The following is a 26,645-nucleotide window of genomic DNA, read 5'->3' as shown; positions in this document are numbered from 1 at the left end:
TACTGGTATTATCTAGCAAGTGATGAGATCTCTATCTTGTTCTGGGTAACAGGGAGCTGACACCCTGTTTCCTGCCTCAGAATGGAAAAAGAACCCTGTCCCTTTGGTGTCCCTTCTGTTTTAGGCTCCAGCCTGAATTTGACTTTGCTCTCTTGGGAGGTGGGCTGTGAAGCCCCTGCTCCTGTAGAGAAATGCGACATGGACAGTCCTTACCGCACCATCACGGGAGACTGTAACAACAGGTGACTGGGCGGGGGTGGGTGTGGGGGACAGAGCCTTCCAACCACCACGCCCAGCCCACCTGCCCAGCCCCGCCAAGCCAGGCAGAACTCCCACTGCCTTGTCCTTCTGGATCCTTCTAAAGATTGCATGTCTCCAGTGAGCCACGGTATCCCTCGGGAAGTGTCCCCTTTCACCAGGTCATAGGAGGACCGCACCTTGGGGGTGGGGATTCAGGGCCCCACATTTAAGAGGCATCTCCTCCGCGTCCCCTTTTTGAGTCAGAGCTCCCGGCTTCGTCCCCATCGGGGTCGTGCGTCCTGGAACCCCAGGCCTCAGGGACTCAGTGCTACAGAACCGAAGGCCAGGGCTGAGACCGTTTTGCTGGGTTCCAGGAGGAAGCCAGCGCTGGGCGCCGCCAACAGGGCTCTGGCTCGCTGGCTGCCCGCCGAGTACCAGGACGGGCTTTCCCTGCCCTACGGGTGGACGCCGGGGAGGACGCGGAACGGCTTCCCGCTCCCGCTGGTGAGCGCCGACGGGCAGGGTGGGGCGCGCCCTCGAGGATGCGGGTGAAGGATGGGAGTCGGAGGGGGACCGATGCACCCCCTCAAACACGCAAGGGAAACGAAAAGAAATAGGTGGGGGGCTAGAGGGATGCGCGGCGGAGTCACCAGTAGAGATGATTTGGGTTGTTCCCCAAAATGTCACTAGAGGGCAGCAGAGCCTGGGGTCCAGCCACGTGATGGTCACGTCCCAGCTGCCACAGGCCAGATACCCTGGGGTCTCCAGGCAGATGGCTTCCCTGCCCCATCCTGCTCCTGCCTACCCTGCCCCAGCCCCTGGGGTGCATCAGCTGTCATTTGCCTGGGGGGGGTCCTATCTCTTGGCCTCAACTGAGTTGGCAGCACCTCCCCAGAGCCCCCGTCCTACGCCCAGACACCTGGCCCCTCTGTGGCACTTACTTCAGAGGCAGCCTGCTTTTGTTTCCCCTCTCAGTAGTGGAGAAAGCACTGACCTTGTGCATGGTCAAGGGATACAGACCTGGATTCAGCACCATGCCTGCCAGGACCTGAGAGCATTGACTTCACCTCTCTAGGATTTACTCTCCTTATTTACAAAGTGGACTAATGCTACCCACCTCACAAGCTCACTGTGCTCAATAAATTGACTCTGAATCCTCAAAGCACTTTTTCCTTCAATCTGCCCTCCCTTTCTCTCTGCATCTGTAGGCCCGGGAGGTATCCAATCAGATTGCTGGTTATCTGAACGAGGATGGTGTTCTGGACCAAAACAGGTCCCTGCTCTTCATGCAGTGGGGTCAAGTTGTGGACCACGATCTGGACTTTGCCCCTGATACAGAGATGGGGAGTAGCGAGTACTCCAAAACCCAGTGTGATGAGTACTGTATCCAGGGAGACAACTGCTTCCCCATCATGGTAAGCCCCAGCAGGTGAACGTCCTTGACAAGCCCCGTACTGACCCCATGTAACAGACATTCCCAGCCTAACGGCCAGGGTCTCATGATGGATCTTGGATGCTGATTTAATAGCTTTCCAAGCCTCCCTCATGCATTCATTTATTCAGTAGACATTAACCGTCTACCCTGTGCCAGACAATGCACCAAGCACTGGGATTTGAAGGTGAATAAGACACTGTTCCTGCTCTCAAGGACAAAGGCCCAGTGTGGGAAATGGACAAGTAAACTACTAATTGCAAAATTGGGAAGCTGGGTGGGGGGTTATATCCCCTACCCAACAGCATCAGTATCACCTGAGGGTTTATTAGAAATGCAAAATCTCAAGGCTCCTCCAAACACTGGAAAATAGATTCTACATTTTCCCAACATCCCAGGAGGTTCATCCTGTATTTAAAGTTAGTGGAATCCTGAAGGATGATTTTATCTCCCAGAAAGAACTGAAACTTGATGTATGAGTCAGTGAGCAGCAAGGATTGGTGACAATGTCCAGCAGACAGGGAGACGAGCTTGTAATGGTGTCCTTTCTTCTTATTTGTGGGCTTTGCAGTTAGAGTGTTATTTATTCACTCAGACAACAAATCAAGGCTCCATGCTGTGGTATAAAGGACAGGAGCTGTGGAATGAGGTCAATCTGGATCTGAATTTCACATCTTTCCCTTCCAGTTTGTAAGTGCCTAGGCAAGTTACTTAACCTTTCTGAGTCTCACTTTTCTTATGCATAAAAAGGGTCTGAATGGTCTACTTTATGAGAACTGAAGTGAGATAAAGTATGCCTAATGCCTGGCATCTGGTAGGTCCAGAATAAACAAAGGGTTACTTTTGTTGGTAGTAATTGTTAACAAAACCCTTTCCCATCTCATGTGCTGCTTCCCTGTCTAGGGATTCCAGGACATCCTTCCCACCAGAAATTCAGAGCCCTTGCTGTGAAATAATGAATTATTGCTCTCAGCTCTTTACACAACAGGATGTAATGAACTTCATGACATGTTGGGCCAGGGATGTGAAAAGTCCCTGAGGAGACATCTGGGGTCAGTGTCTGGCACCAGGGTTCCAGGAGGGTACCATCACATCTTTGCATCCAGTCTGACCCTAGGGAGAGGTTGTCAGTCTAGTGTGCTGTTCCTGCTTAGTCACCCACTCCCAATGTCTCTGCAGTTCCCACCCAATGACCCCAAGTTGGAGACTCAAGGGAAGTGCATGCCTTTCTTCCGAGCCGGGTTCATCTGCCCCACTCCGCCCTACCAGTCACTAGCCCGAGAGCAAATCAATGCTCTAACCTCCTTTCTGGATGCCAGCTTCGTGTATGGCTCTGAGCCAAGCCTGGCCAGTAATCTGCGCAACCTCAGTAGCCCCGTGGGCCTCATGGTTGTCAACGAGGAGTTCTCAGACCACGGGCTACCCTACCTGCCCTTTGTCACCAAGAAGCCTAGCCCCTGCGAGTTAATCAACAAGACAGCCGGCGTGCCCTGCTTCCTGGCAGGTGAGTCTAGGCTGGGAAGAGAATGATGGGCCTGTGGACAAGGGATTATCCAGGGAAGCTTTACCACTGCTCCCTTCTCAACATCCTTTTGGGAAAATGCACAAGAAGGCACCAATGTCTGTGGCACTGATCCAGGACTGGCAGAGGGGCCCAGATGAAAAAAAAAAAAATCTAGGAACATGTGTTCACTGTATAACAAGTACGAAAGTCCAGAAAAGCATAAACAAAATCCATATAATTCCACCACCTACCAACAATCATTAATATTTTAATGCCAATCATTCCAGTTTTTTCTCTCACATAGTTCTGCATCGTTCTATGTGTCACACTATAAATTATGCTCTAGGGGCTGGGGATGTGGCTCAAGCGGTAGCGCGCTCGCCTGGCATGCATGCGGCCCGGGTTCGATCCTCAGCACCACATACAAACAAAGATGTTGTGTCTGCCGAAAACTAAAAAAATAAATATTAAAAAATTCTCTCTCTCTCTTTAAAAAAAACAATTTAAAAAAAATTAAAAAATAAATAAATAAATTATGCTCTATAATCTGATGTCTTCACCTAACATATCCCACATCATTATCTGTTCTTCTACAACATGATTTTTAATGGCTGCCTGATATTCTGTGGTATATCTTAACCAAAAAAAAATTTTTTTTTTTTGGATCCTCTTTGGAGGCGATTCTAGTTTCTCTTTGTTTTCTTAGTGTTTAGGCAGTGAACAGTCTTGTTGATGAATCTTTGGTCTCATCTTTAATACATTTATTAAGGCATTTTCCTCAACGAGAAAGTTCTAGATTAAGAAGAACCTTAGCCCAAACCTACCACTCCATACAATCTGTGCACAACCAGAGCCCTCCTGATTCTGTTCTTTCCAGGGGTTCATGCTCTCCTGGTCCTCTGTGTCTCTGGCTTCTGGAAACATACCCTCCAGAATTTACTCTCCCAGGACAAACCTCTGGCCACCCTAACAAAGCAGAAGGCCAGCCCGTAGGCCAAGGACTTTTGGTAGATCTTTTTAATTGTGTGCCCACATACACCCGACACCAATCCAGACATGGAACCAAGTGCTTTCCTGTTTTTCATAAAAATAGCCACTAATGCCAAGCATTAGCAAATTTAAGAGGCCTTTCTTTTTTTAATATTTATTTTCTGGTATATATGGACACAACACAATGCCTTTATTTTTACGTGGTGCTGAGGATTGAACCTGGGTCCCACCCGTGTAGGCGAGCGCTCTACTGATGAGCCACAATCCCAGCCCCTTAACAGGCCTTTCTTAAGCCTAAAGAACACAGAGAGAAATCCCCTGGTGAGACACCTGATCTTCACCATTTTGACTGTCTCCCCCTCCTTGCTTCTCTCCTTCTCCCCAACAGGCCCCATCTCCAGATTCTTCTCCCTCTACTACCCAGAGGAATTCAGCCTTACCCAGGCTCCTGCCCTCAAACCTGCTTTCATAAAATTTTCAAAGATACTCTGCAAAGTAAAAAGCCCCTAGCTTTGTTTATTTGAACTGCCCTTCTTGGAAAGTTGGGTAATAATTTATTAAAAAATTTCCCACCTAAATTATGAGACTGAGGCTCAGAAATGTCAAGTAATCTGCCCAAGATCACCCAGCTAAAGAATATGTGTATAGAATTCAGATGCAAAGCTATGATTCCACCCTCTCCTATCCCTCTCCACCTGGCTTCCCTTGGATGGAGGGCCCCCAGGAGAGCACCTTGGGGCACTATCATATCTTCGTGCTGGTCACCGAGTTCTGCTCAGGGAGAACCTATCTTCCTGCCTTCTGGGCTTTCAGGAGATGCCCGAGCCTCAGAGCAGATCCTGCTGGCCACTTCCCATACCCTGTTTCTTCGAGAGCACAACCGGCTGGCCAGGGAACTGAAGACACTCAACCCTCAATGGGATGGAGAGAAGCTGTACCAGGAAGCCCGAAAAATCCTGGGAGCCTTCATGCAGGTACAGAAGTGCAGGAACCCACTGCCAGGCACCCGGTTCCTACTCCAGGCTCTGTCCTCTGCTCACTGTGGTACCCCAAGCCACCTCTGCTGTTCTCCACACCTCCCTGCCCCTTCCTCTCCACTACTGCTTCTCTTCCATTGTCTTGCTCTTTAAAATCCTCCCCCTTTTGTTTCTTCAGCTTCTCTGTCCCAAAATGAAACCCTGGGTTCAGAGTGTCAGAGAGTTGTTCATACCTTGGTGCCTCAGCATGCCTGCCCTGGTGCCAGCATTGGGACTGTAGGCGCCATTCCTCTTGGGACTGCTATAGAGCAGTGACTTGGACTCTTTTGATTTGATTCTCTTCCTTTTTAATTGTCTACACCTAATCCACGTGTCATGGGCACACTCAGCTGGTATTGCAGATTTGATCATCTAACTAGAAAGACTTGGAATGATGGGTTGATATTTACCCTATATAAACTTTTTAAACATTTTACTTTCAAATAATTATAGCTTCTTGAGAAGTTGCAAAGCAAGCCAACAAACCAACAAAAATGTACAGAGAGGCCCATGTGCCCTTAACCCAGCCTCTCCCAGTGCTGACATCTTACATAGCCATGGTACAGTAGCAAAACCAGGAAGTTAACATTGTTCAGGTTTTACGAGTCATAAATGGAATCGTGTGTGTGTGTGTGTGTGTGTGTGTGTGTGTGTGTGTGTGTGTGTGAAGCTCCATGCAATTTTAGCACAGGTATAGCTTTATGTGACTACTGCCACAATAAAGATACTGCACCATCTCATGCTACTCCTTTAGAACTATCTCCGCCCTCACCCCTATGTCCATAACCCCAGCAAAATTCTAATCTATCCTCCATCTCAATAATTATGCTATTTCACAAATTTTATATAAATGGAATGATGCAGTATATATCCTTTTGAGATAGGCTTTTTTATTTAGCATAATTTCTGTGAAGTTCATTCTAATGGTTGTGCATATCAATAGCTCTTCCTTCTGCATGGTGTGTATTACCACCATTTTTTTAATATTTATTTTTTAGGTTTAATTGGACACAATATCTTTATTTTACATTTTTGTGGTGCTGAAGATCAAACCCAGTGCCTCATGCCTGCTAGGCAAGCGCTATACCACTGAGCCACAACCCCAGACCCACCACCATTTTTTTTTTAACCATTCAGCTATTGAAGGATATCTAGATAGCTTCCAGTTTAAGGTTACTATGAATGAAGCTGCTATGAACATTCATGTATAAGTTTCTGTGTGAAACTAAGTTTTTTTTTTTTTTTTGAGGGAATATATGCCTGAGATTACCATTACTGGGTCATATGGTAAGTCCATTTTTACCTTTAAAAGGAACTGCCAGACTATTTTCCAGACTGGCTGTACCATTTTACATTCCCACCAGCAATGTATGCATGATCCAGTTTCTCTGCATCCTGCTCAACATTTGATATCCTTATTATCTTTTATTCTACCCTTACTGATAGGTCTGTAGTGATATCTCATTGTGGTTTTAATTTGCATTTCCTTATTGGCTAGTGGTGTTAAACATATTTTCATGTGCTTGTTTGCCATTTGTATAGCCTCTTCAATGTTCTGTTCATGTATTCTTGGGCTGTTGTCTTTTAATGTTGAGTTTTGAGAGTTTTCTCTATATATTCTAGACACGAGTCCTTTGTCAGACATATGACTTGCAAGTATTTTTTCTTCCACCTGCGCGGTAATTTGTTTGGTTTGGTTTTGGTTTTATTGAGAGGGGTTTCATCCTCTTAACAGGTCTTTTGCAAACCAAGAACTTTTAATTTTAAATTGAATGAGGCTCATTTTTGTCAGTTTTTCTTCTTATGGATTGTGCTTATGGTAGCAAATGTCAGAATGCTTTCCTTTTACTTGACCCACTTTTTAAGTTTAATTCTTCTTAAGTATTTTCTCTATATAGATTTAGCACCACCTCATATAGAGCTTCAGTCATAAAATATTATTAAAGAAACCTATAGGATAGAAAATAATTGATTATGTTTACTTTTTTTTTTTTTTTTGCCATTGTGTATTGTGTGATTGTGAAGTCTAAACTCAGGGCCTTGTGCATGCTAGACAAGTGCTCTACCACTGAGCTACATCCCCAGCCCTTGTTATTTTTTATTTGAGATGGGGTCTCACTAGGTTGCTTATATCCTGGCTAAGATGCTGAGGCTGGCTTCGAACCTGTGATCCTCCTGCCTCAGGCTCCCAAGCCACTTGGATTACAGACATGCACCACCACACCCAGCTTTGTAGCCATTCTTTAAGGGTAAATGGACTAGCAGTAAATTCTCTTAGCTTTCCTCTATTTGAGAATGTCTTTATTTTCCTCTTGTTCCAGAGGAACAGTTTCACCAGATGTTAGATTTGGGGTTGACAATTCTTTTCTTTCAGCACATAAAAAATGTTCCACTTCATTCTGACCTCTGTGGTTTCAGATGAGAATTTTGCTATTATATGAATTGATATTTCTTTTTAGGTAATGTGTCGCTTCTCTTTGACAGTTTTTAAAACTTTTTCTGTGTGTTTAGTTTTCATAAATCTAATTGTTGTGTGTCTTGGAGTGAACTTCTTTTTGGTTTATCTTGTTTTGGGTTCATTCCTCTTCTTGTATGTGTAAATGTATGTCCTTCACCAATTTGGAGAAAATTTCAGGCATTTTTTTCTTAAATCCTTTTTCAGTTTCACTCCCTTTCTCCTCTGCTTCTGGGACTCCACTGATATGAAGGTTAGATAGTTTGTTATTGTCCTACAGAACCAGTGACTCTGTCTTGCTGGAGGTTTATTTATTTTTTTCCTTTTTTTAATCAGTGTATTTTCTCTCTGATGTACAGATTGAGTAAATTCTACTAATCTGTCTTCATTTCTATTCTTGGTTATGTCCACTCTACTATTATTGAGTCTATTCAAGTATTTTGGATTTTTTTTTTTCAGGTAGTATGTTTTCAGTCCCATCATTTCATTCTATTTCATCTTCTGCTTTTTGCTGAGATATTCTGTCCTTCATTTCTTTTCTTGAGGAGAATCGATAATTAGTTATTGAGACATTTTTAAAGTGGCTGCTTTAAAAATCTTTATCAGATAATTCCAACATTCATGTCGCTAGAGGCATCAGTTGATTGTCTTTGCTCACCAGTGTGGTTTTCCTGGTTCTTGGTGTTATGAATGACTTTCAGTTGTACCTTAAGGCATTTTGGCTTTTCTATTAGGAGACGCTTGATCCTGTTTAAAATCTGTTTTAGGGGCTGGAGTTGTGGCTCAGCAGTAGAGTGCTTGCTTAGCACATGTGAGGCCCTGGGTTCGATCCTCAGCACCACATAAAAATAAATAATATAAAGGTATTGTGTCCACCTACAATTTAAAAAATATATATATTTTTTAAAAAATCTGTTTTAGCATGCAGGTACCTTGTTTAGGTTTAGCACGTAGGTTCTGATCTACTTTCAGAGTTTTAGTTCCAGTGACAGCTTAGTTTCTTGAGCCCTTCCTATGCTGATCTGGTCTGCTTCATTCTTCTGGTGCTTCTGAGCTCCCCACTTAGCCCCAGCTGGTCCTGTCTACAGTGCAAGAAGGTTCTTTCCTGGCTGTCAGCCGTTGCTAAGCAACCTTCTGGGGAAGCAGAAGCCACATACTTGGGTATCCCTGGTGAAAATCAAAGGTAAAGAGCAAAGGGGCACAGTGTTCACTGCTGCCACGGCTGCAGGCTGATCAGACCACCCGCCAGCCTGGATTGTGGATGGAAGGCTGGGATGGCAGGGCTTCCCCAGGACTCAAGGTGTGAAGTGGGGACTGCAGCTTTCCTCTGAGTCTGTACTGGCTCTCCCCCATCCTAGTGCTTTAGAAGGAGACAGGAGGCTTTTCTTGGCTTCTCTCTACCTGTTCCTGTTCTCCAACAGCCTCTTCTGCTCCCAGTCTGTGGGTATGACATTCCTCAAGTCCTGAGGTTCCCAACCAGTCCATCTTCTTTTTTGTCAGCTTTTAGAGCCCTCTTACTATTGCCTGATGAATAATTTCCAGGGTTTTTAATTATATTCAATGGAGCAGAGTAAGGTAAAATGAGTCTATTCCACTCTAAAACCAGACGTCTCATGCACCTATTTTTTTGTTATCAAAGAGATCTATTCTCATATTTAAAAAAAAAAAAAAAGAAAAGAAAAAGGACCCAAAATCATGCTGCTGGAGATGTTTGTAGGAAATCATCCAAGAGAATAAAAAAAAATGTCTGCCTAAAGATTGCATGAGTTAAATATTGTATTAGTTTGCTAGGGTTGCCACTGGAGTGTCAATATTTTAGGATGGCTTATACAACAGAATTTTCTCACAGTTCTGGAGGCCAAGTTCAAGATCAAGGTGTTGGCAAGTCTGGTTTCTCCTCAGATCTTTCTCCTTAGCTTATAGTCATCTTTCCCCCATGTCCTCTCTTGGTCTTTTCTCTGTTCATTCTCATTCCTGTTCTGCCTCTCTGTCTCCCTCTCCCCTCTTTATAGGGATACCAGCCCTACTGGATTAGGGTGCCATCCTTATGACCTCAGTTTCCTCCTTAAAGACTCCACCTTCAAATATGCACACATTGGAAGCTTTGACATATGGATGAGCAGGGGACACAAGTTCATCCATAACAAGGCTTTTGGGCCTACAAGAAAACAACTCAGTCTAGTTCAGATGTTCAGTTAGGTTCAACCCCATCCAAGTGTCAAATGGAAGATGAGAAAGGTTTCTCCTGGGACCCCCATAGTCAGTAGAGTGGTTAAAGCCTCATCCAGGGTTGAATCAGACAATGGAAATCATCTGGAAGTAGGACAACTACTCTTGCTAGCTCCCTCCTCCCTGCTCCTCTCTCTACTTCTCCACTCTCAATGCAGATGGGTTTTCTCTGCTTTCCAGCAGATGGTAAAAAAAATAACCACCCATGTGATCTCATCTGTCCTCTCAAATTAAGCACCATCTGAAATAGCTATATCCAGAACCTAAATTCTTGAGACAGAATCATACCAGCTTGTTCTGGAGCCACAGATGGGCCAGTCACTGTGGCCAGAGGCAGGGCTCTGTCTCCTGCATCCTCTACAGCCTGGGGAGCAGAGTGCCTGCTGGATGGATGATATCCCCACAGGCTAAGCCATGGACAGACTGGAAGCCAACCTGAGGGTAAATCTCAATGAATGCATTAGAATATTGCACACATTTAAAATAATTGTGAAAACTAGGTCGAAATGTGGAAAATGTTAATTGACAAAGAGGAAATGCTCTCTAGGAGTAAAACTGTGTCAAAATATGCATCATATAAACAAAGAAAGAAAGGATAAATATTGAGTTTTTTTTTTTTTTTTTGTAGTAATTCATTGTATTTGAGTAAAACCAAACCAGGAATCAGCCTCTCTATGGTGCAGCACTTCTTTCAAAACTGGGGATGGAATGAAGTTCCCTTGGTGGTCCCTGACTCACTTCTGTGGTTCATCATCCCTCTTACGCTGGCCTGTGAGGAAAAGTTTAATAATATGACATTGTTACATTTAAATGACATATAGGCACTGCCATTTTCGCACCAAGGTCATAAACTTAGAGCAAAGATGCATAGAGAGTATATATCAAATGCCAAATTCAAATGACTGATTTGCCTATGTGGAAACAAATCATGTGAGATCACAGAAAGAATGTCATGTTTGATTAACAATGTCTGCCACGGTCATAGGAATTGAAACAAGGTACAAAGGCTGTTTGCCACCCTTGACTGCTCATGCCCCTTGGTGGCAGCTCCTCTTCAGCCTCCCTCTGTAGAGACTTAAGCCTTCTCACATTCTTTCTTCCTAATTTGCCTCTCCCCCTAGATTATCACCTTTAGGGACTACCTACCCATCGTGTTAGGTGCTGAGATGCAGAAGTGGATCCCCCCATACCAAGGCTACAATGAATCTGTAGATCCCCGAATTTCCAACGTCTTTACATTTGCGTTCCGCTTTGGTCATTTGGAGATCCCCCCTACTGTGTCCCGCCTGGATGAGAATTATCAGCCATGGGGTCCAGAACCGGAACTCCCCCTGCACACGCTCTTCTTCAACACCTGGAGGATGGTCAAAGATGGTATGTCCAATCAGGAAAGTGCCCTCCCTCTCCTGACTCCCCCTCGTTGCAGCTTGCTGTTAGGGACACCTGGCCTGGAAGTCAGACTGCAAGCACTTCCTGTGGGGCCTTGGGCAAGTGAATTCATCTTAACTGAGCCTCATTTTCTTTGTTTGTAAAATAGGGACAATAATAGTACCCATCTCGTGAGGATATCCAAAAAGTTAAAGGAAATAGATGTGTAGAGAACCCTGAAATGATTCCTAACACACAAAAGGTTATCAGTTATTCCTTTCCTCCTTCTAACTTGTAAGCTGCCTGGGATTTCCTTACCTCTTCTCTATGACCTAGGGCTTCTCTGCCCTCTGAAGACAGAGTTCATGGTCTTCTCAAATAGCTCTTCTCTGCTCTCTTCTAGAACCTTCCACCCCATGAGGTGCCAGAGGTTACATGCAACTGTCCTTTACCCCTGTCTGTTCTGTGCTGAAACTAGCTTAGTAAGGGCCTAGCAAGCCAGGGCCATTTATTAAAGATGTGCACCCCCCGACCCCCACCCTCCCCCCCCCTCCCCCACCCCCCCCCACCCCCGTCTTCCTGTGCTGCAGTGTTCTTCAGGGCAATATATGGAAAGAGAAGGAGCTGACCCAATGAACTAGAACTTGAAAACAGTCTTGATATTTATATTCATGCCACTGTCCCATGAATGGCCCTTCCTACCACCCCAGGAGTGGGCAATCTGGACTCCCCTTTCCCTGAGCTCACCTGTGTTGTCTTCTTCTCTTGCTGTTTCCAGCCAGGGATGTTTAGTTGGCCCTATTTTAGACAGGTAATTTGTCTGGTGGAGGGAGGGGCTGGCTGTGGGAGACGTCCTCTTCCTCTTCCATCCTAAGGATGACCTCTAGGTCTCCCTTTGCAGGTGGAATTGATCCTCTGGTTCGGGGCCTGCTGGCCAAGAAGGCCAAGTTGATGAATCAGAATAAAATGATGACAGGAGAAGTACGCAACAAGCTCTTCCAGCCGACACACACCATCCATGGCTTCGACCTGGCTGCCATCAACATCCAGCGCTGCCGGGACCACGGGCAGCCTGGTAAGTGGGCCAAGGGTCTGGCCCAGCCTGGAGCACTTGTAGCTACTTTCTAGGGTCCCTGGAGATTCTCCTCTGTAACCCTGAGCATCTGATCGATTCTGAAACAGAAGGCAGGCCAGTTTTTTAAAACCCATGTTGCTCATCCCTGAAATGGAATCTTTCATTTTCCCTAATGCAGAGACAGGAGCACATACCTGATACCATCTTGGAGTTCCTCTGCTGTAAAGGAGATCAACAACTAACTTGTAAATGAGCTTAGAATCCCAGAAAACAATAGAGAGAAGCCAATGACCACTGGAACTTTTTTTGATACCCATAATGGCAATTTAATGTAGTTAAGAATCAAACTGCCCAAGTTCAAATCCCAGCTGTGCCATTTACTAGTTCTGGGCCATTTCTCTCCTTCAGTTTACACATTTGTACAGTGCTTAGCTTAGGGCCTGGACCCATAGCAATCACCAGGGAAGCTGCTAGTTATTCCCCAACTGCAGTGCCACACACAGAAAACCACAGCTCACTACTTCCCCTGTCCCAAAGACTGTGAGTCTAGACTTTGGAGGCTTAGGGAGCTGGAGTGGGTCTATTCCCAAGGGGAAATGAGCAGGAAGTCCCTGGGATGAAACAGCCCCAGCTTCTCCACCCCAGGGTACAACTCCTGGAGAGGCTATTGTGACCTCTCACAGCCGCGGACGCTAGAGGAGCTGAGTGCTGTGCTGAGGAACGAGAGGCTGGCCAGAAGCTTACTAGATCTCTACAAGACCCCTGACAACATCGACATCTGGATAGGGGCCATTGCTGAGCCCCTGGTAGAAGGAGGCCGAGTGGGGCCTCTCCTGGCCTGCCTCCTGGGCCAGCAGTTCCAGCGGATCCGCGATGGAGACAGGCAAGTGACACCTCCACCCAGGGAGGCCTGGATGGAGCCCTTCTCTGAGGTGACTGGGCCACCATCCTGTGGGAGGACTAACTCCAGCTCCAGCACAGGTGGAGCTTTTCATGTGCCCAGTGACCTCCTTTGGCAGAGTGGGGAGAGGCCAGCAGGTGGACGTGACCCTGGAGTGACCCTGCTTCTGTCTCTGCAGGTTCTGGTGGGAAAACCCTGGGGTCTTCACAGAGAAGCAGCAAGACTCTCTGCGAAAAATGTCCTTCTCACGCCTTGTCTGTGACAACACTCACATCACCACAGTCCCACCGAACCCATTCCAGGCCAACAGCTACCCCCAAGACTTTGTAAACTGCTCAGCCATTGATACGCTGGACCTCTCACCCTGGGCCTCAGTGGAGAATTAGGTGGCCCGGGGCCATGGCCTCCCGCATTGCCCAGTAACTCTCCCGTTGGCCCATGTTGCCATTTCAAGCAAGTTCAATGTCCTGGGTCCTTAGAACTCCACACCCCAGTCCCTGCCCTTTCCTTTAGCCAGGCCTCTCTTGCAGATGAATAGCTCACTCAAGCCCAAGGGCGCCATTTCAGCCTCCGGAGCTCATCCACTTGGCTCCCACCACTTCCACGCCCATTCCCTCAGCCCCAGGAAATTGTCTTTCTATCAAGACTCAGACCCCCATGATGGCCTGCCAGTCCAGCTTGCCTGATGTCACCCATCCTCTCCCCTGAACAATCATTGCTGGGGCTGGGGCTGGGGCCTTGGACTCTGATCCTTCCTCCTTCCTCCCAGACTAGATTGTGAACTTCCCAAGCCAGGGACTTCCTCTTGCTACTACGCAGAGCCCAAGGCACTCAGCATGGTGTTCAGCTCACTTATGTGCTCAATAAACATCTGATAGTGGATGAAAGGCACTAGCAAAGGCACTGCTCCTTTCTGAAGGCAGGCCTTGGAACATTGCCAGATAAGTAACTAGATGCTTATAGTCCAGAGTGGCTGGCCCTACACTGTCTTGTGCATGGATGTGTGGGGTGAGAGGAGTGATTGGGTGGGATTTCCAAGAACTCTCAAAGAAGGGAGGCCGCAGGGGGCTCCTGGGGACATGAAGCAATGGCCACGGAGTAGCAGAAGAAGGCCTCAGGATGGGGATGTGTGGGGGAGGGGTTACAGGGACAAAACAGGAAGGGAAACCAAGCCTGGGTTTCCCTACAGCTAGAATTAATTTCTCGTTACCTTATGGGAAATACCCTCTTCTTCCTGTGCAGTCCTAAGAGCCTGTCAAGCCTCTGAAGGGGCAATTCCAGAACATCCCTTGAGCTGCTACCCAGTGGATATTCATACATCCTTTAAAAAAAAAAAAAATGGCCCTCCAAAGGAAGGTCAGCCCAGGTGACTGACAGGTAGGAGTATGAGACACTCAGCTGTCCTGTAGGAAGAGCCCAGGGCAGAAGACCTGGGCTGAGGTCCTGACTGATGCCCACTTCCCCTCTCCACACAGCCCTCTCTTCATCAGTGACATGGGGGTGACTGGTATTCATCCTGCCACTCACCACAGTGAGGGCCTAGCTTCACTTGGGGGGCCCTCAAGTACACTAGGCTGCTTCCAGCAGCAGGTGCCCCTCCCTATATGTGGAAAGACAGAAGGGCAGGAGAGGGGCTCCACCAGTTGGATACAGGGGTCCAGATCCTGGGGTGGGGGATGCCTCCTCTCCCTCAGCACTGGCCCTGTCCTCCAGACACAGCCATCTGCTGTCCTTGCTCTAGGGGCCTGGTGATTTGAAATCTGGAAAGAGGATTCCACCATCTCGATGGCCTCTGAATCACTGTCCCAGGTTGAAGGATGCAGGACCCGGAGGTGCCCTGTCATCTGGGGAGGGTCTTCCTGCCAGCCCTCTGATCCTTCTCCCCGACAGGACAGGGTTGTGTTCCCTCTGTTTCCCAGCACCTGACACAGTCAGATCATGTAGTAAACATTTGCCGGAATAATGAATGAACATCAGGGCTTGGGGACCGTGTTCCTGTTCCACAGGTGGCAGAGGTGGAAGGTGAGGGACGAGGACCTGCTCAGCCTTGCCTGGCCCCAAGACTTCTAAGAACTGACTGCCCTCCAGGTATGGATTGGCCAGAGGACTCCCTGGTGCCCTCCCAGCTGATCAGAAAACCAGGCCCCGAGGCACCAACCACACTGGCTCCAATTTAGGGCCCAGAATGGGCCTCCTGCTGGGGCTCCAGCTCCTTCCCAGACACAAACAGAGGGGAGATCACCAGCAGTGACAGTTTATTATTATAAACATCAGGTATAAACAAATGGTACAGAAAGGTCAACAGCCCCTCCTTCCTCTCCAGGCAGGCTCCTGTGAATAAGCAAGAGAACAGAGTAAGATAGGAAAAGGAGAGCTATGGACTGATCCTAGCTGCCCTGAGTCATCACTCAACTGCTAAAGGCTTGGTCCTCCAGAAGAGGCTGGTTCACCTCTGCTATGGAGGACAAAACTTCTTGAGGGCAAAAATGGTATCTGCCTTTCTTGACTCTGTTTCGCATGCCTAGTACAGTGCTTGGCATATAGCAGGTGCTCAATGAATGAAGAATTAGAGCATTTGTGGTAAATGGATAGAGTTGGAGAATACCATGCTAAGCGAAGCAAGCCAATCCCCCAAAACCAAAGGTTGAATGTTTTCTCTGATAAGTAGATACTAATCCATAATGTGGTGGTGGGGGGTATGGGATGAGTAGAAGAATTTCAGATTGGGCAAAGGGGAGGGAGAGGAGAGTAGGAAGTATGGGGTTAGGAAAAATAATGGAATGAGACGGATATCATTACCCTAGATACATGTGTGAGTACACAAATGGTGTGACCCTATTTCTTGTACAATCAAAGAAGTGAAAAATTGTGCTCCATTTGTGAACAATGAATCAAAGAGCATTCTGCTGTCATGTATAACTGATTAGAACAAACAAACAAACAACAAGAAAAAGAATTAGAGAATGCAAACAGGCTCCCTGTGGAGCTGTCATTTACAAGAAAGAAGACTCAGGCTTAAGGAGATTCAGTGGTTTGCCCAAGATCATGAAGCTAACAAGCTGCAGAGCCAGGATTTAAATCCAGGTGGCTTGGCTCCTGGGCTGTGCTCTGCTTCTTCCATATACTTAATACTCTTATAAGCAGCAAGCACACTCACATGAATGATACACATACAACACTGCCCATGTTCACAGACAACACAAATATTTGACATTTGGATTTACATACATTGCACACATGTACACACACAAACACATAGGAGTGAATATTCAGTCATTTTCTCAACTGGCACCCAGAACGGGGTTGGGCTCACCTAGGGAAGGGAGCTCTCTGTCATTCCAATCAGCCAGCCCAGGTTTACCCCTCACTGGAGTAGACTCTTACCCAGCTCTAGGCCTCCCTCCAGGAAGTCAGGTCCAACGCAGGGAGAGAACTGCAGTTGACAAAGTCACGGGGGAATGAGTTGGACATGAAGATGTTGTTCCTGGACACGGTGGTGATGCCTGTGTTGTCGCAGATGATACGGGGCAAGGAGATCCTGGCCAGGGCCTGCCGTTGCCTCGTGCTGAACACATTCTTGTTCTCCCACCAAAACCTACACGGGGGCATCCATAGACATTGTGCCTGAGGCTGGCATGTTCTGGGCTGGAGGGTGTCACCTAGCTTGAAGTGCTCCCTGGATGCAAGACTCCACTCTGAAGCTCAGGAGAGCTCCAGGCCCTTGAGAAATACAGGGATTTTCAGTACAGGGAAGACTAGGGGTCTCCCACTCACAAAACAGAGTAAAGCCCAGCTTTCTGGTTACCTGCTCTGGCCCCAGCCCATCAGCCTCCAGGACACCATTCATACTAGAAAGGAGGGAGCAGAGCCCACCCTCCTTCATGAAGTCCTGTGCCCAGGGCTGCATCCACAGGAAGGGGGAATGGGGACACTTTCTAATATTCCCAAAGGTGCAATATGGACCAGGTAAGAACTGGACATGAAGGTGTCATGACCACGATGAAATGACACAAAGGGAAGCCATGGGAAAGCTATGCTGGGACTATTTGATGGTGATTGACATCTCCATAGTTGCACAGAGAAACCCAAAGAAGTAGTAAGAATGGCATTTTTTTTCTGTCTTCCTTCTTTTGAAATCAGGACTCCAGTTTCCTCCCTGCTGTACCCCTACAGGCTCAGGACACATTAAAGATGACCTGGAGGCTCCCTGAGACACAGAGGGAAATCAATGACTCTTTGCAGCCCTTAACTTGACAGGAGGAAATTGAGGCCCCTGACAGGTTCAAAGATAGGCCCGTGGCCACCCACCCAGCCAGCCTGAGCTGCTGCAACACTTCCTCACCGATCTCCATCGCGGAGCTTCCTGAACTGGGTGCCAATGAGGCAGGCGAGGAGCTGGCCCACACGGCCGTTGGGCTCCAGGGGCTCAGCCACGCCACCCATCCAGATGTCAATGTTATTGGGCGTGCCATACTGTGCCATCAGCTTCCTTGCCAGGTCCAGGTTCTTCATCACCGTGCCCAGCTCACCCACTGTGCTGGGCTGTGGGAGCCCACAGAAGCGCCTCCAGGCATTGTACCCTGCATGGGAGAGGGGGCAGTGAGCTCTGGATGGTCCACCTGCTACAAGGTGGGGAGGACACTGGGACAGCAGGGAAGATTCAGATGTATGCCATTAACCCAGAAAACCCAACTTCTCCACATCCCAAGGCCATAGAGGGAGCCCTGACCCCTTGACTCAGGACAAGAGGGACAGCTAGGCCTCCCCAGACCCTCATTGTCTCTCCTTTGCTCTCCCACCCTAAGGCAAACACTAAACTGCCATAACTCCTGCCAGGTCCAAGAACGGGGCATCTCATTGTCCCCTGGAGCAACCCACTGTGTCTATCTCTGACCCATGATGGGTAAAGGGCGTCTCAAAGGCTCAGCCACACAGGCCACCCATAACCCATGCACAGACTTTGGGGTCAGGCTGATCTGGGTCCAAGTTTGTGATCTGTCACTGATTTGGCTAGAGAACCTAGCCAGATTTTGACTGTCTCTATGCCTCAGTTTCCTCATCAGTCAAGCGGAAGTAACAATCTCTTCCCCTCCAAGTTCACGAACAACAGGTCAAAATGAAATGATGGTAGAGACACATTTCCACCCTGTGGGTGACTGTTGCTGCCGCTGCTCCTGCAGGTTGGAACGTGCAAAGGAGCCTGAGAGAAGCTAGAGTTTGATCAGAGGGGTCCAGGGAAAGGGAGGTGCCTGACCTCAGATGACTTCCTGAGGACAAAGTGCTAGGGTGAGGGAAGCTTTGGTCAGCTCAGGGCATGGAAAGGGCAGGGCCCCAAGTGGGAAGGGGAGCTGTGGGCTCCCTGGATGGTAGGATGGGGGCTGCAGGTGGCCAGGGAGACTCCTGCAGCCCCTCACCTGGGAGGCCGTGGTCCCTGCTGCGCTGCATGTTCAGAGCGGGCAGGTCCAGCCCGATCCTCATGACCTGCTCAAACAGTCGTTCCCGAATTTCATCCACCACAATTTGGTTCTGGCGATTCAGCTTGGCGGGGGTGGCCATGAGGCCCCGGAGGATGGGGTCAATGCCACCTGAAGGCAAGAGGAGCAAGGTTGAGAGACAAGGATTAGCTCAGTATCAAAGATCAGACTGGAGCCAGAGCAAGGCCAGGTGGGGTCAGGGGATTGGAGAAGAGGGACAGCCATAGGCAACACTTGGTGCCAAGGTGGCCCCACTGGGCAGGTTCTCACTGGGCACTACATGATCCCAGGGGCATATAGGGCTCAGGAGATGATGTCATTCAGGTTTGCAAGGTTGGGATGCATCCCTTCCCTGGCCTCCTGACTCACAGAGTCCCAACACATAGGAAGGAGCCAGCTCTATCTGAGAACTATCTCCACCCTCACTCTTTATTCTTGGATCTGGAGGTAGAGTCAGGTGCACTGAGAATGGAAGATCAGACTAGATCCCCAAAAAAGGAAAGAAAGAGCTCCCCTTACCCTAGCTCCCTGCACCCCAGCCCACCTCTCCCACCCGCAGCTGCCAGCGCCCTCTCTGCTGGTCCAAGTCCCACTCACCTTCCAGCACCACCCTCCAACTGGCAAAAAAGACCCTGCTGAGTGGAACTCGAGGATTGGGCTCCATGGGCCGGTACTGACTGTCCAGGCGGAACATGAAGGGTTGGATGAGGGTGTGGCCATAGCGGAAGGCATTGGTGAAGACGTTGGAGATGCGCGGGTCCACCGAGTCGTTGTAGCAGCGATATCTGGGTAGGTACTTCCTCATGGCCGCTGGCCCCAGCACCAGGGGCAGGTAATCTCGGTAAGTGATGATCTAAAAAAAAAAAGTCACTTGGAACAGTCTCTCCACTCACTGGTCACTGCAGTGTCCACCTGCTTCAGGCTTGGGTGATCGCTCCTATCCATCTAGGTCAGTGCAATGAATCCCACAGTACTGATTCAGTCCAGGTGGGGAAAGGGTGTTAGAAAAGAAGGCTGCACATATCCAACACCTCAGAGTGGCACTAAGGAGCATAAGCAGAGCTCTGCTGTTTGCTGGCTCTATGACCTTGGGCCATTTACTTACTTCTTTGAGCCTCAATTGTAAATTAGAGATAATTATATAGGATAATTATATATGTGTGTGTGTGTGTGTGTATGTATGTGTGTGAATGCCACAGTCTGGCTGGGCACAATTCAGGAGCCACTTGTCAAAAGAAACAAACTTTATTTTTAGAACACACTCGCCAAACCACACAGCTCTTCAGGAAAACCTTCAGAGCCCAACTGCCACCACCGGCTTCCCACAAGCCACTCCACCTCCCCCACTCCTCCTGCTCTTAAGGCCAATTGGCTAGGTCTCCTGGGCGGAGCCAAAAAAAGTTCCCCAAGGAGCAGCTCCATGGTCTGAAAGGGCGGGGAAACAGCCCAATGAGCATCACCACAGAGGAGCCAATCAGTTGGCAGCTAGAAGTTTGCTGGGGCTGCTGTTAAATGAGGCCAAGGAGTTTGGTTGGGTGACAGTGGCCAAAAAGAAGAGGCAAGTAGATAAAGGAGCCAAGAGTGACAATGAAACAGAGGAAGAGAGAAATGTCCACTGAACTGCTGCTGGGCATCAGAGACCCCCCTGGTGGATTCTCCCAACACCATTGCCAGGCCCACAGCAAAGAGGGAAACAAGGCAGGAAGTGGGGGAAGGGAAGTAGCCTTTGCCAAGCATTTCACATCTGCCAGGTGTTTGCAGTAGGTCCATTAATCCAAATGGCATCATGGATGAAGAATTCAAAGCTTAGGAGAGTTAGCAACTTGCCCAAGATCACACAGCTAGGCTGTCACAGAGGTAAACCTGGATCCCAAGTCAGTGTGACACTCAGGACAGCCTACCTGGACCATGGCCCCCACGATTTTCCGGGCTTCCTGGTAGAGCTTCTCTCCATTCCACCTGGGATTGAGGCTCTTGAGCTGTGTGGCCAGCCGGTTATGCTCTCGAACAAAGAGGGTGTGCATGGAGGTGAGTTCAGGCATCTCACTGGAACGGGTGTCCCCTTAAGGAGGCAAAAGCCACTGTCATTCCTGAGACCTTCATCCCAGAAAAGATTTGCTCCACTGAAACTCCCTGTCTCCTGCCTACCCTCCTCTCCACCCATCTCTTCCCCCGGAGGCTGAGTTTATACTTCTATATGGGTCCTCCTCTGATGCCCTTGTTCACCATAATAGCTTTTTCTCCTGTTAGGGACATGGCTAGCCAGAGATGCTTAGTAAGACCTCGGATCCAACACGTGACTACCCTAGCTGAAACTGGGAGCTCTTCCAAGACTGGGCCCAAGGCTTGTGCCTTTTTGCATCTCATCCTCCCTCCCATCAACCCCTGGCATAAGAGGTGTTCTGGGGTGTAGCACCGTGCCTGGTACCAAGTGTAAGATCCATGATGCTTCCTAGTTAGCTGGTTCTCCTGATTCAAGGAAAGTCAAAAAGTAACGTGCATATTGGCACAAACTGTTTCCATGCTTGTGTCAGACACCACTAACGATTACAGCACTCTTGCTAACACTGAATGCAAGCAACCTCAGAAGCCTCCTGAACACAGAACCCCAGAGGAACACTACCATTGGAACAGAGTTGACAGCATCACCCCGTGACATGCCAATTTTGCAGCCTGCTTCAGGGTGGGCTAGGGCACGGGATGGGCGGAGTGTAGACTGGTGTAGCCTGGGATTCTGTTCAAGAAAACTAAGCAAGACCCCCTGGTTCCACTAGTCTGCCCCAAAACTTTCTCTGGAAGGGCTAAGGTCAGGGCCATTTCAGCAGGACACAGGCTTCTGCCCTGGCCAACTCTAGAAAGGAAATTCTAGGAGGAAAGGATATTCTCTGAGAGTGATTTCTCCATCCCATGAGCAGTGAGAGGTCATGGTGATCCAGGACTGGGACATACAGCTTGTCATTCCTGAGGATCATTGCTCTTGCTTCAGTAGCAAGAAGGGTGGCCCCTTCCTCAGGAGAAAGATCACTTGGGCACTGACCTTGATTCTTCTTCCAGGAGCCCAGGAAGAGATCACCAGGAGCCACCAGGAGAAGGGGGAAGCAACAGGAGGAAAGGGCCTTCAACCCACCATTGGATTTTCATTAAAACACACTGGATGGGGCTGGGGTTGTGGCTCAGTGGTAGAGTGCTCACCTAGCATGTACAAGGTGCTGGGTTCCATCCTCAACACCACATAAAAATAAACAAATAAATAAAGGTATTGTATCCAACTCCAACTAATATATATTTTTTTTAAAAAAACACACTGGAAAATTTCTTCCATCACTGTCTCAACCCTACCTACAAACCCTCAGGTGTTTAAAGTTGAAATCCCACCCTCTATAATTATGGGTAATCAAGGTGGGCAGTAGCACTTTCAACTAGAACTTTCTGAGATGATGAAAAACATCTACCTCTGTGCTGCCCAGTTAGGGGAGCCACTAGCCCATGAGGCTACTGAGTACTTGATATGTGGCTAGTGCAGCCGAGAAGCTTTTTTTTTTTTTTTTTTTTTTTTTAATTTCATTGAATTTAAAATAATTAAAATTAAAATAGCCACCTGTGGCTATCGGCTTCATATTGGACAGGATATGGACACCACTGTGCTCTCTGTCCTTAAGGGAATCAACTCTCCTCTCTTCCAGAGTCCAGAGGAGAAAAGAGAAACAGAGAAAGTGATAGAGGCTCCTTGGACATCCCTGTGTCTCCATCCAACTTGTGACCAAGGCAGCTGGACTAATGACTCTGAAGTTGGTGAAGACAGTGTCTCCCACTACAGATCCACCCGCTGCTCACAAGCAGGCTGACTATAGCTCCTGCAGGGAACACCTCTTATGCCACCCCAGAGCTGACCTGCCAGGAAGCAAGGGATTTGCACAGAGCGGTTGGTGAGGAGACAGGGGTCATCATGCAAGTTGTCGAAGGGCAGCAGGGCCCTGCCATTATCTTGGAAGCGGGTGTTGACGGCCAGCAGCCCCATCTGGTTGGTCAGGTTGCGCAGCTTCATGGCCAAGGGGTCCTCGCTGCCGTACACCATGCTGGCGTCCACAAAGGAGGTGAGCGCATTGATCTGGTTGCGGATGGTGATGTTGCTCCCAGGACAAGCCGGGCAGGAGCGGAAGAAAGGGATGCAGTCACGTTGGTTCTTGATGCGGGGGTCATTAGGTGGAATCTGCAGCACAGAAAGGCTAGGTGGGTTCATGAGGGACCGTGCAAGAGAAACTAACCTTTGGACCTCTGGCCCCCTGAATCTTCAGGTGGGTCTCTCAAGGCCCCAGCGGGATCAGTCTGAGGTTCCACCAGCAGAGTGCCTCTGAGGTTCAGGAGTGGCCCGGAACACTGAACTGGGAATGTGGGACACCCCCCAGGGGTAGGCAGTGCCAGTCCTCTGACCCCTTCTCACTAAATCTCCCCTCTCTCTCCTCCCCTCCTCTTCTCTGGACTTGGTCCCTTCACTCTTACTCTGTCTCCTCTTTCTTTCCTTTCCCCTTTTCCTTGTCCCTTTCCTGTCACTCTGGCCCCATCCCTCTCCCTCCTTCCCTCTCAGACTCTCTTCTTTCTCTCCTCTTCCCTCCCTATTCAGCCTGTGACTCCATGGGACTTCTCTGGGAGCTCCCCCCCCCCCAGCTCTCTGCTCTCTGTGATGTGGGGATGGGGAATGGCCCAGGAGGAGGGGGAAAAAACAAGACTGTGCACAGGGCATCTATGCTGGGAGGTCTGAGAGACACCAGAGGTCCTCATCCCAGAACTCTTTTGCAGCCTCACAAATGGGCAGTAATTTCTGTTAGCTAGGGCAGAACCACTGCTCTCTCCCTTGGCCTGGGGGAGTCAGTAAACAAAGGAGATGCCCTGGCTGACAGTTGGTCCTGAGGAGGGGACTGGTCAGAGCCAGGACAGGCACAGGCTCTGGACGACACAAGGAAGCAGCCCTTGCCCTCCTCAGGGGCTGAGAAAAGAAAGCTGGACACAGAAGGTGGCCGCTTCCAGGAGCAATGTCCCCTCTCCACCCACAGCCCAACAGTGGGTGGGAGGAAGCAGCACCTTGAGCGGGAAGCAGGGTGGCTGCTGCAGGCAGCTGGTCTCACAGTTGAGGCCAGTAATGAAGGAGGCCCGTGCTGCAGGCTCTGGGGTGAAGTCAAGGTCGTGGTCCAGAAACTGGCCCCACTGCATGAACATGAGCGACCGCTGCTGGTCCCTGGTCAGCTGCTCTGTGGGGAAGCGCACGATGGCGTTGGAGACTGCGCGAGCCTGCAGGACACCGGGGCGTTAGGGGGCGCCGCACCAGGCTGGGCCTCTCCCTCTGCCCACCAGGTGCTCACCAGGGGCACGGGGAAGCCACCGCGCTTGACCCCTGGAGTCCAGCCGAAAGGCAGCGAAAAGCCGTCCTCGTACTCCGCTGGCAGCCAGCGTGCAAAGGCGCGGTTGGAGGCCCCAAGCGTCGGGCTGCGTCTGCAGAAAAGCGCAGGGTCGCTAAAGCCAAGTGGCTCCGCTGGCCTGACCCAACCCTCCCCGAGTCCCGCCCTGGGGCTGCACCTGTTGTTGCACTGCCCGGTGATGGTGCGATATGTGTCCTGTTCAGGGCATGTCACCCTCACGTCCTGGTAAGCACAGCCGCTTGACTTGGACAGCAGATTCAGTTGAGCAGGTGTCAGCACATCTGCAAGGGAGAAGCAGGATGTGGGAACCAAGCCCCCATTTCCTCTTCTGAGGCGGAGGAGCCCTGAATACCCTAGTGGGGCACAGGCTGAGAAGTGAAGGGGATGCTCAGACACCTCTGAGACTCCTTAGAGGGAGGATTTGTGGGGATCACAGGACCTGGCCAGGGTTACTAGGAGAGATCCTAGTGGAGGTGGGAGAGGGGGCAGTACCTGTGACATTGAAAGGCCCTGGACACAGGGGCTGAAGCTTCCTCTTCAACAGGTCTAGAGCCACATGCAGGTAGTCTGCAGCCCTCACAGCCGTCCTGGTGCCTGCTACTGGCTGCTTGAAGTAGGATAAGAGTTCCATGGGACTGGCAGAGCCACTGCGAAGCCTCTGCTTGATGCTGCATGGAAAAGGGGGGACCAAAGAAGGGGTACAGAGACACTCAGCAGAGCCCTTTCCCCGGGGGTGGATAGGCAGGACAATGTAGATAGACTTGCAGGCAGGAAGAGGTTTCTTTTGATAAAAATGATATGGATGTGGGTGTCCAGATGGTAACAAGTCCATGGGAAGGGTGGCTTTCAAGATGTTCTTGCTCCCAGAGACCCTGGGACAGACAGCCCAGCTCCGCCCCCCCCCCATGCTCCCCACCTCCCTGCACAAACTCCCTGCTGCCCACTCCTTCCCTGAAAGGCCTGGGACAACTTTGCTCAGAGCTGAGCAGTGCTGCACATCCCACCTTTCCCGCCGCTCCTTGTAGGCTTTGTCCACAAGCCGCTTGGCCTCTTCCATGCAGGTCAGCACCACTGAGGTCTCCACCTCTCCCAGGAGGACTGACCAGAGCAAGGATCACAAAGTCAGGAATGGAGGCCCCATCAGGCCTCAGAACCTAGGAGGCATGTGCTGAGAACAAGGAGTCCCTGGGACTCACCCCTGGAACACCTTACCCTTCTTTTTGAACTGTTACCTGAAGTGGCATTGTCAGAGGCTTGGGACATGGGCAGAATGGCCAGGAGCCCTGCTAGAGTCAGGAGCAGCTTCATCTCTGCAATGAGACCCCCAACCAATAAGAGCCCCACCTCCACTCCCAGGCCCCTCATCCCACCTTCACCCTCCAGCCCCATCTCAAAGGGCCTGGTATGGGCAAAGCCAGGCCTCCTTGAGAGAGGGTCCACAGCACCTTCACCCCCTTGCCAGCTGTAGTCACCAGCCCCCAAGGACCTCAACTCCACAGTTGATCTGACATTGGTAACTCCTCTCACTGAATCTTGGCCTTTATGTTCTCTAAGGTGGAGGCGGGGCAGGGCAGAGGGAGGTCTATCCCAAGAGACTGAACTCTCTCCTCCCTCAGAAGCCCTTGAAATGGGGGAGAAGGACAAAAGAAGGGACCAGAGTTGCCCCCAGATTTTTTTTCCCCTATAGTGTTGGGAGTGAGAGCCTCGTACATGTTAGGTAAGCACTCTATCACTCAGCTGTACCCCCAGCCCACTTTTATTTTATTTTTTATTTTAAGATAGACTCTTGGGCTGGGGTTGTGGCTCAGTGGTAGAGTGCTTGCCTAGCACATGTGAGTTTGATTCTCAGCACCGCATATAAATAAATAAATTAAGGGCTGGTGTGTGGCTCAGTGGCAGAGTGCTTGCCTAGCACGTGTGAGGCACTGGTTTGAACCTCAGCACCCCATATAAATAATAAATAAAAAATAAAGTACATCAACAACTAAAAATTATTTTGAAAAAATAATTAATTAATTAATTAAAGATCAATCAACAACTATATATATATATAGGTGTGTGTGTGTAACTAAATATATATATATATATATATATATATATATATATATATATATATATTTTTTTTTTTTAAATAATAGTTTTTAAAAAGATAGGCTCTTGCTAAGTTTCCCAGGCTGGCTTTGAACTTGTGATTCTTCTTCCTAGCAGAAGACTACAGGTGTAGGCCATGTCGTTGGACTGTCCCAGTTCTTGAACTTACCACCCTCATCCCAGGGTTTCTCAGCTCCCTAACTGTATGCCTATACCACAGCTGTCCCAGAGAGAAACTAATGGCTAAATCCTCCAAAATTCTGGCTAAGCAGTATCCAGGATTCCTTTGAAAGAAACAAAATTCAGGAACAACAGCCTAAGGGATTATAGAGGATGCAGTGACCCCCAAGGGAGGGTGAAGGGGAAACCTGGAGTGATGCTGACCAAGTCAGCCTCCGGGGGCCACTCCCATCCCAACAGTCACCTGGCCTTGTGGGCAGCCTAGGAGGCAGCCCC

At 49.1% G+C, this 26,645-nt stretch overlaps 2 protein-coding genes across 5 annotated transcripts; one reads left to right on the top strand and one right to left on the bottom strand.

The window, feature by feature from the left end:
* Positions 1 to 660: 660 nt before the first annotated feature.
* Positions 661 to 14,101, top strand: Lpo (lactoperoxidase). Of its 2 annotated transcripts, XM_034637274.2 has the most exons (8): positions 661 to 744; positions 1,449 to 1,655; positions 2,852 to 3,176; positions 4,980 to 5,140; positions 10,988 to 11,240; positions 12,136 to 12,309; positions 12,955 to 13,192; positions 13,389 to 14,101. In XM_034637274.2, exons 2-8 carry the CDS (start codon positions 1,527 to 1,529, stop codon positions 13,594 to 13,596), a joined length of 1,488 nt encoding a protein of 495 aa, XP_034493165.2. In that variant the 5' UTR covers positions 661 to 744; positions 1,449 to 1,526; the 3' UTR covers positions 13,597 to 14,101. The 2 variants fall into 2 exon arrangements, with proteins under 2 accessions (XP_034493165.2, XP_071460005.1); XM_071603904.1 differs by lacking the exon at positions 661 to 744 and having other exon boundaries at positions 1,570 to 1,655; positions 2,992 to 3,176.
* Mpo (myeloperoxidase) lies at positions 12,303 to 25,594 on the bottom strand. Of its 3 annotated transcripts, none has more exons than XM_071603903.1 (14): positions 25,544 to 25,594; positions 25,331 to 25,408; positions 25,103 to 25,196; positions 24,591 to 24,766; positions 24,256 to 24,379; positions 24,042 to 24,171; positions 23,764 to 23,970; positions 22,576 to 22,894; positions 20,586 to 20,746; positions 19,282 to 19,537; positions 18,625 to 18,795; positions 17,553 to 17,790; positions 16,595 to 16,805; positions 12,303 to 12,407 (listed from the first exon to the last, which is right to left on the bottom strand). In XM_071603903.1, exons 2-13 carry the CDS (start codon positions 25,404 to 25,406, stop codon positions 16,601 to 16,603), a joined length of 2,157 nt encoding a protein of 718 aa, XP_071460004.1. In that variant the 5' UTR covers positions 25,407 to 25,408; positions 25,544 to 25,594; the 3' UTR covers positions 12,303 to 12,407; positions 16,595 to 16,600. The 3 variants fall into 3 exon arrangements, with proteins under 3 accessions (XP_071460004.1, XP_027806114.1, XP_027806116.1); XM_027950313.2 differs by lacking the exon at positions 12,303 to 12,407 and adding an exon at positions 15,449 to 15,541; XM_027950315.2 differs by lacking the exons at positions 12,303 to 12,407; positions 23,764 to 23,970 and adding an exon at positions 15,449 to 15,541.
* Positions 25,595 to 26,645: the final 1,051 nt, after the last annotated feature.

This window comes from Marmota flaviventris, chromosome 17 (genome assembly GCF_047511675.1).
Source record: "Marmota flaviventris isolate mMarFla1 chromosome 17, mMarFla1.hap1, whole genome shotgun sequence".
In the NCBI taxonomy this organism is placed as follows: domain Eukaryota; kingdom Metazoa; phylum Chordata; class Mammalia; order Rodentia; family Sciuridae; genus Marmota; species Marmota flaviventris.
The sequence above is the reverse complement of the archived record's forward strand: the minus strand, read 5'-3'. Positions and strand labels throughout refer to the sequence as shown.

Excerpts from the sequence above, each read along its gene's own strand:
- Lpo (XM_034637274.2), top strand. The coding sequence starts at position 1,527 with ATGCAGTGGGGTCAAGTTGTGGACCACGATCTGGACTTTGCCCCTGAT. Across the intron at positions 3,177-4,979 it reads CGTGCCCTGCTTCCTGGCAG|GAGATGCCCGAGCCTCAGAG; the intron begins GTGAGTCTAGGC and ends CTGGGCTTTCAG. Across the intron at positions 5,141-10,987 it reads TCCTGGGAGCCTTCATGCAG|ATTATCACCTTTAGGGACTA; the intron begins GTACAGAAGTGC and ends CTCTCCCCCTAG.
- Mpo (XM_071603903.1), bottom strand. The coding sequence starts at position 25,406 with ATGAAGCTGCTCCTGACTCTAGCAGGGCTCCTGGCCATTCTGCCCATG. Across the intron at positions 22,895-23,763 it reads CACCCTGCTTCCCGCTCAAG|ATTCCACCTAATGACCCCCG; the intron begins GTGCTGCTTCCT and ends TCTGTGCTGCAG. Across the intron at positions 17,791-18,624 it reads CAGGGACCACGGCCTCCCAG|GGTACAATGCCTGGAGGCGC; the intron begins GTGAGGGGCTGC and ends TCTCCCATGCAG.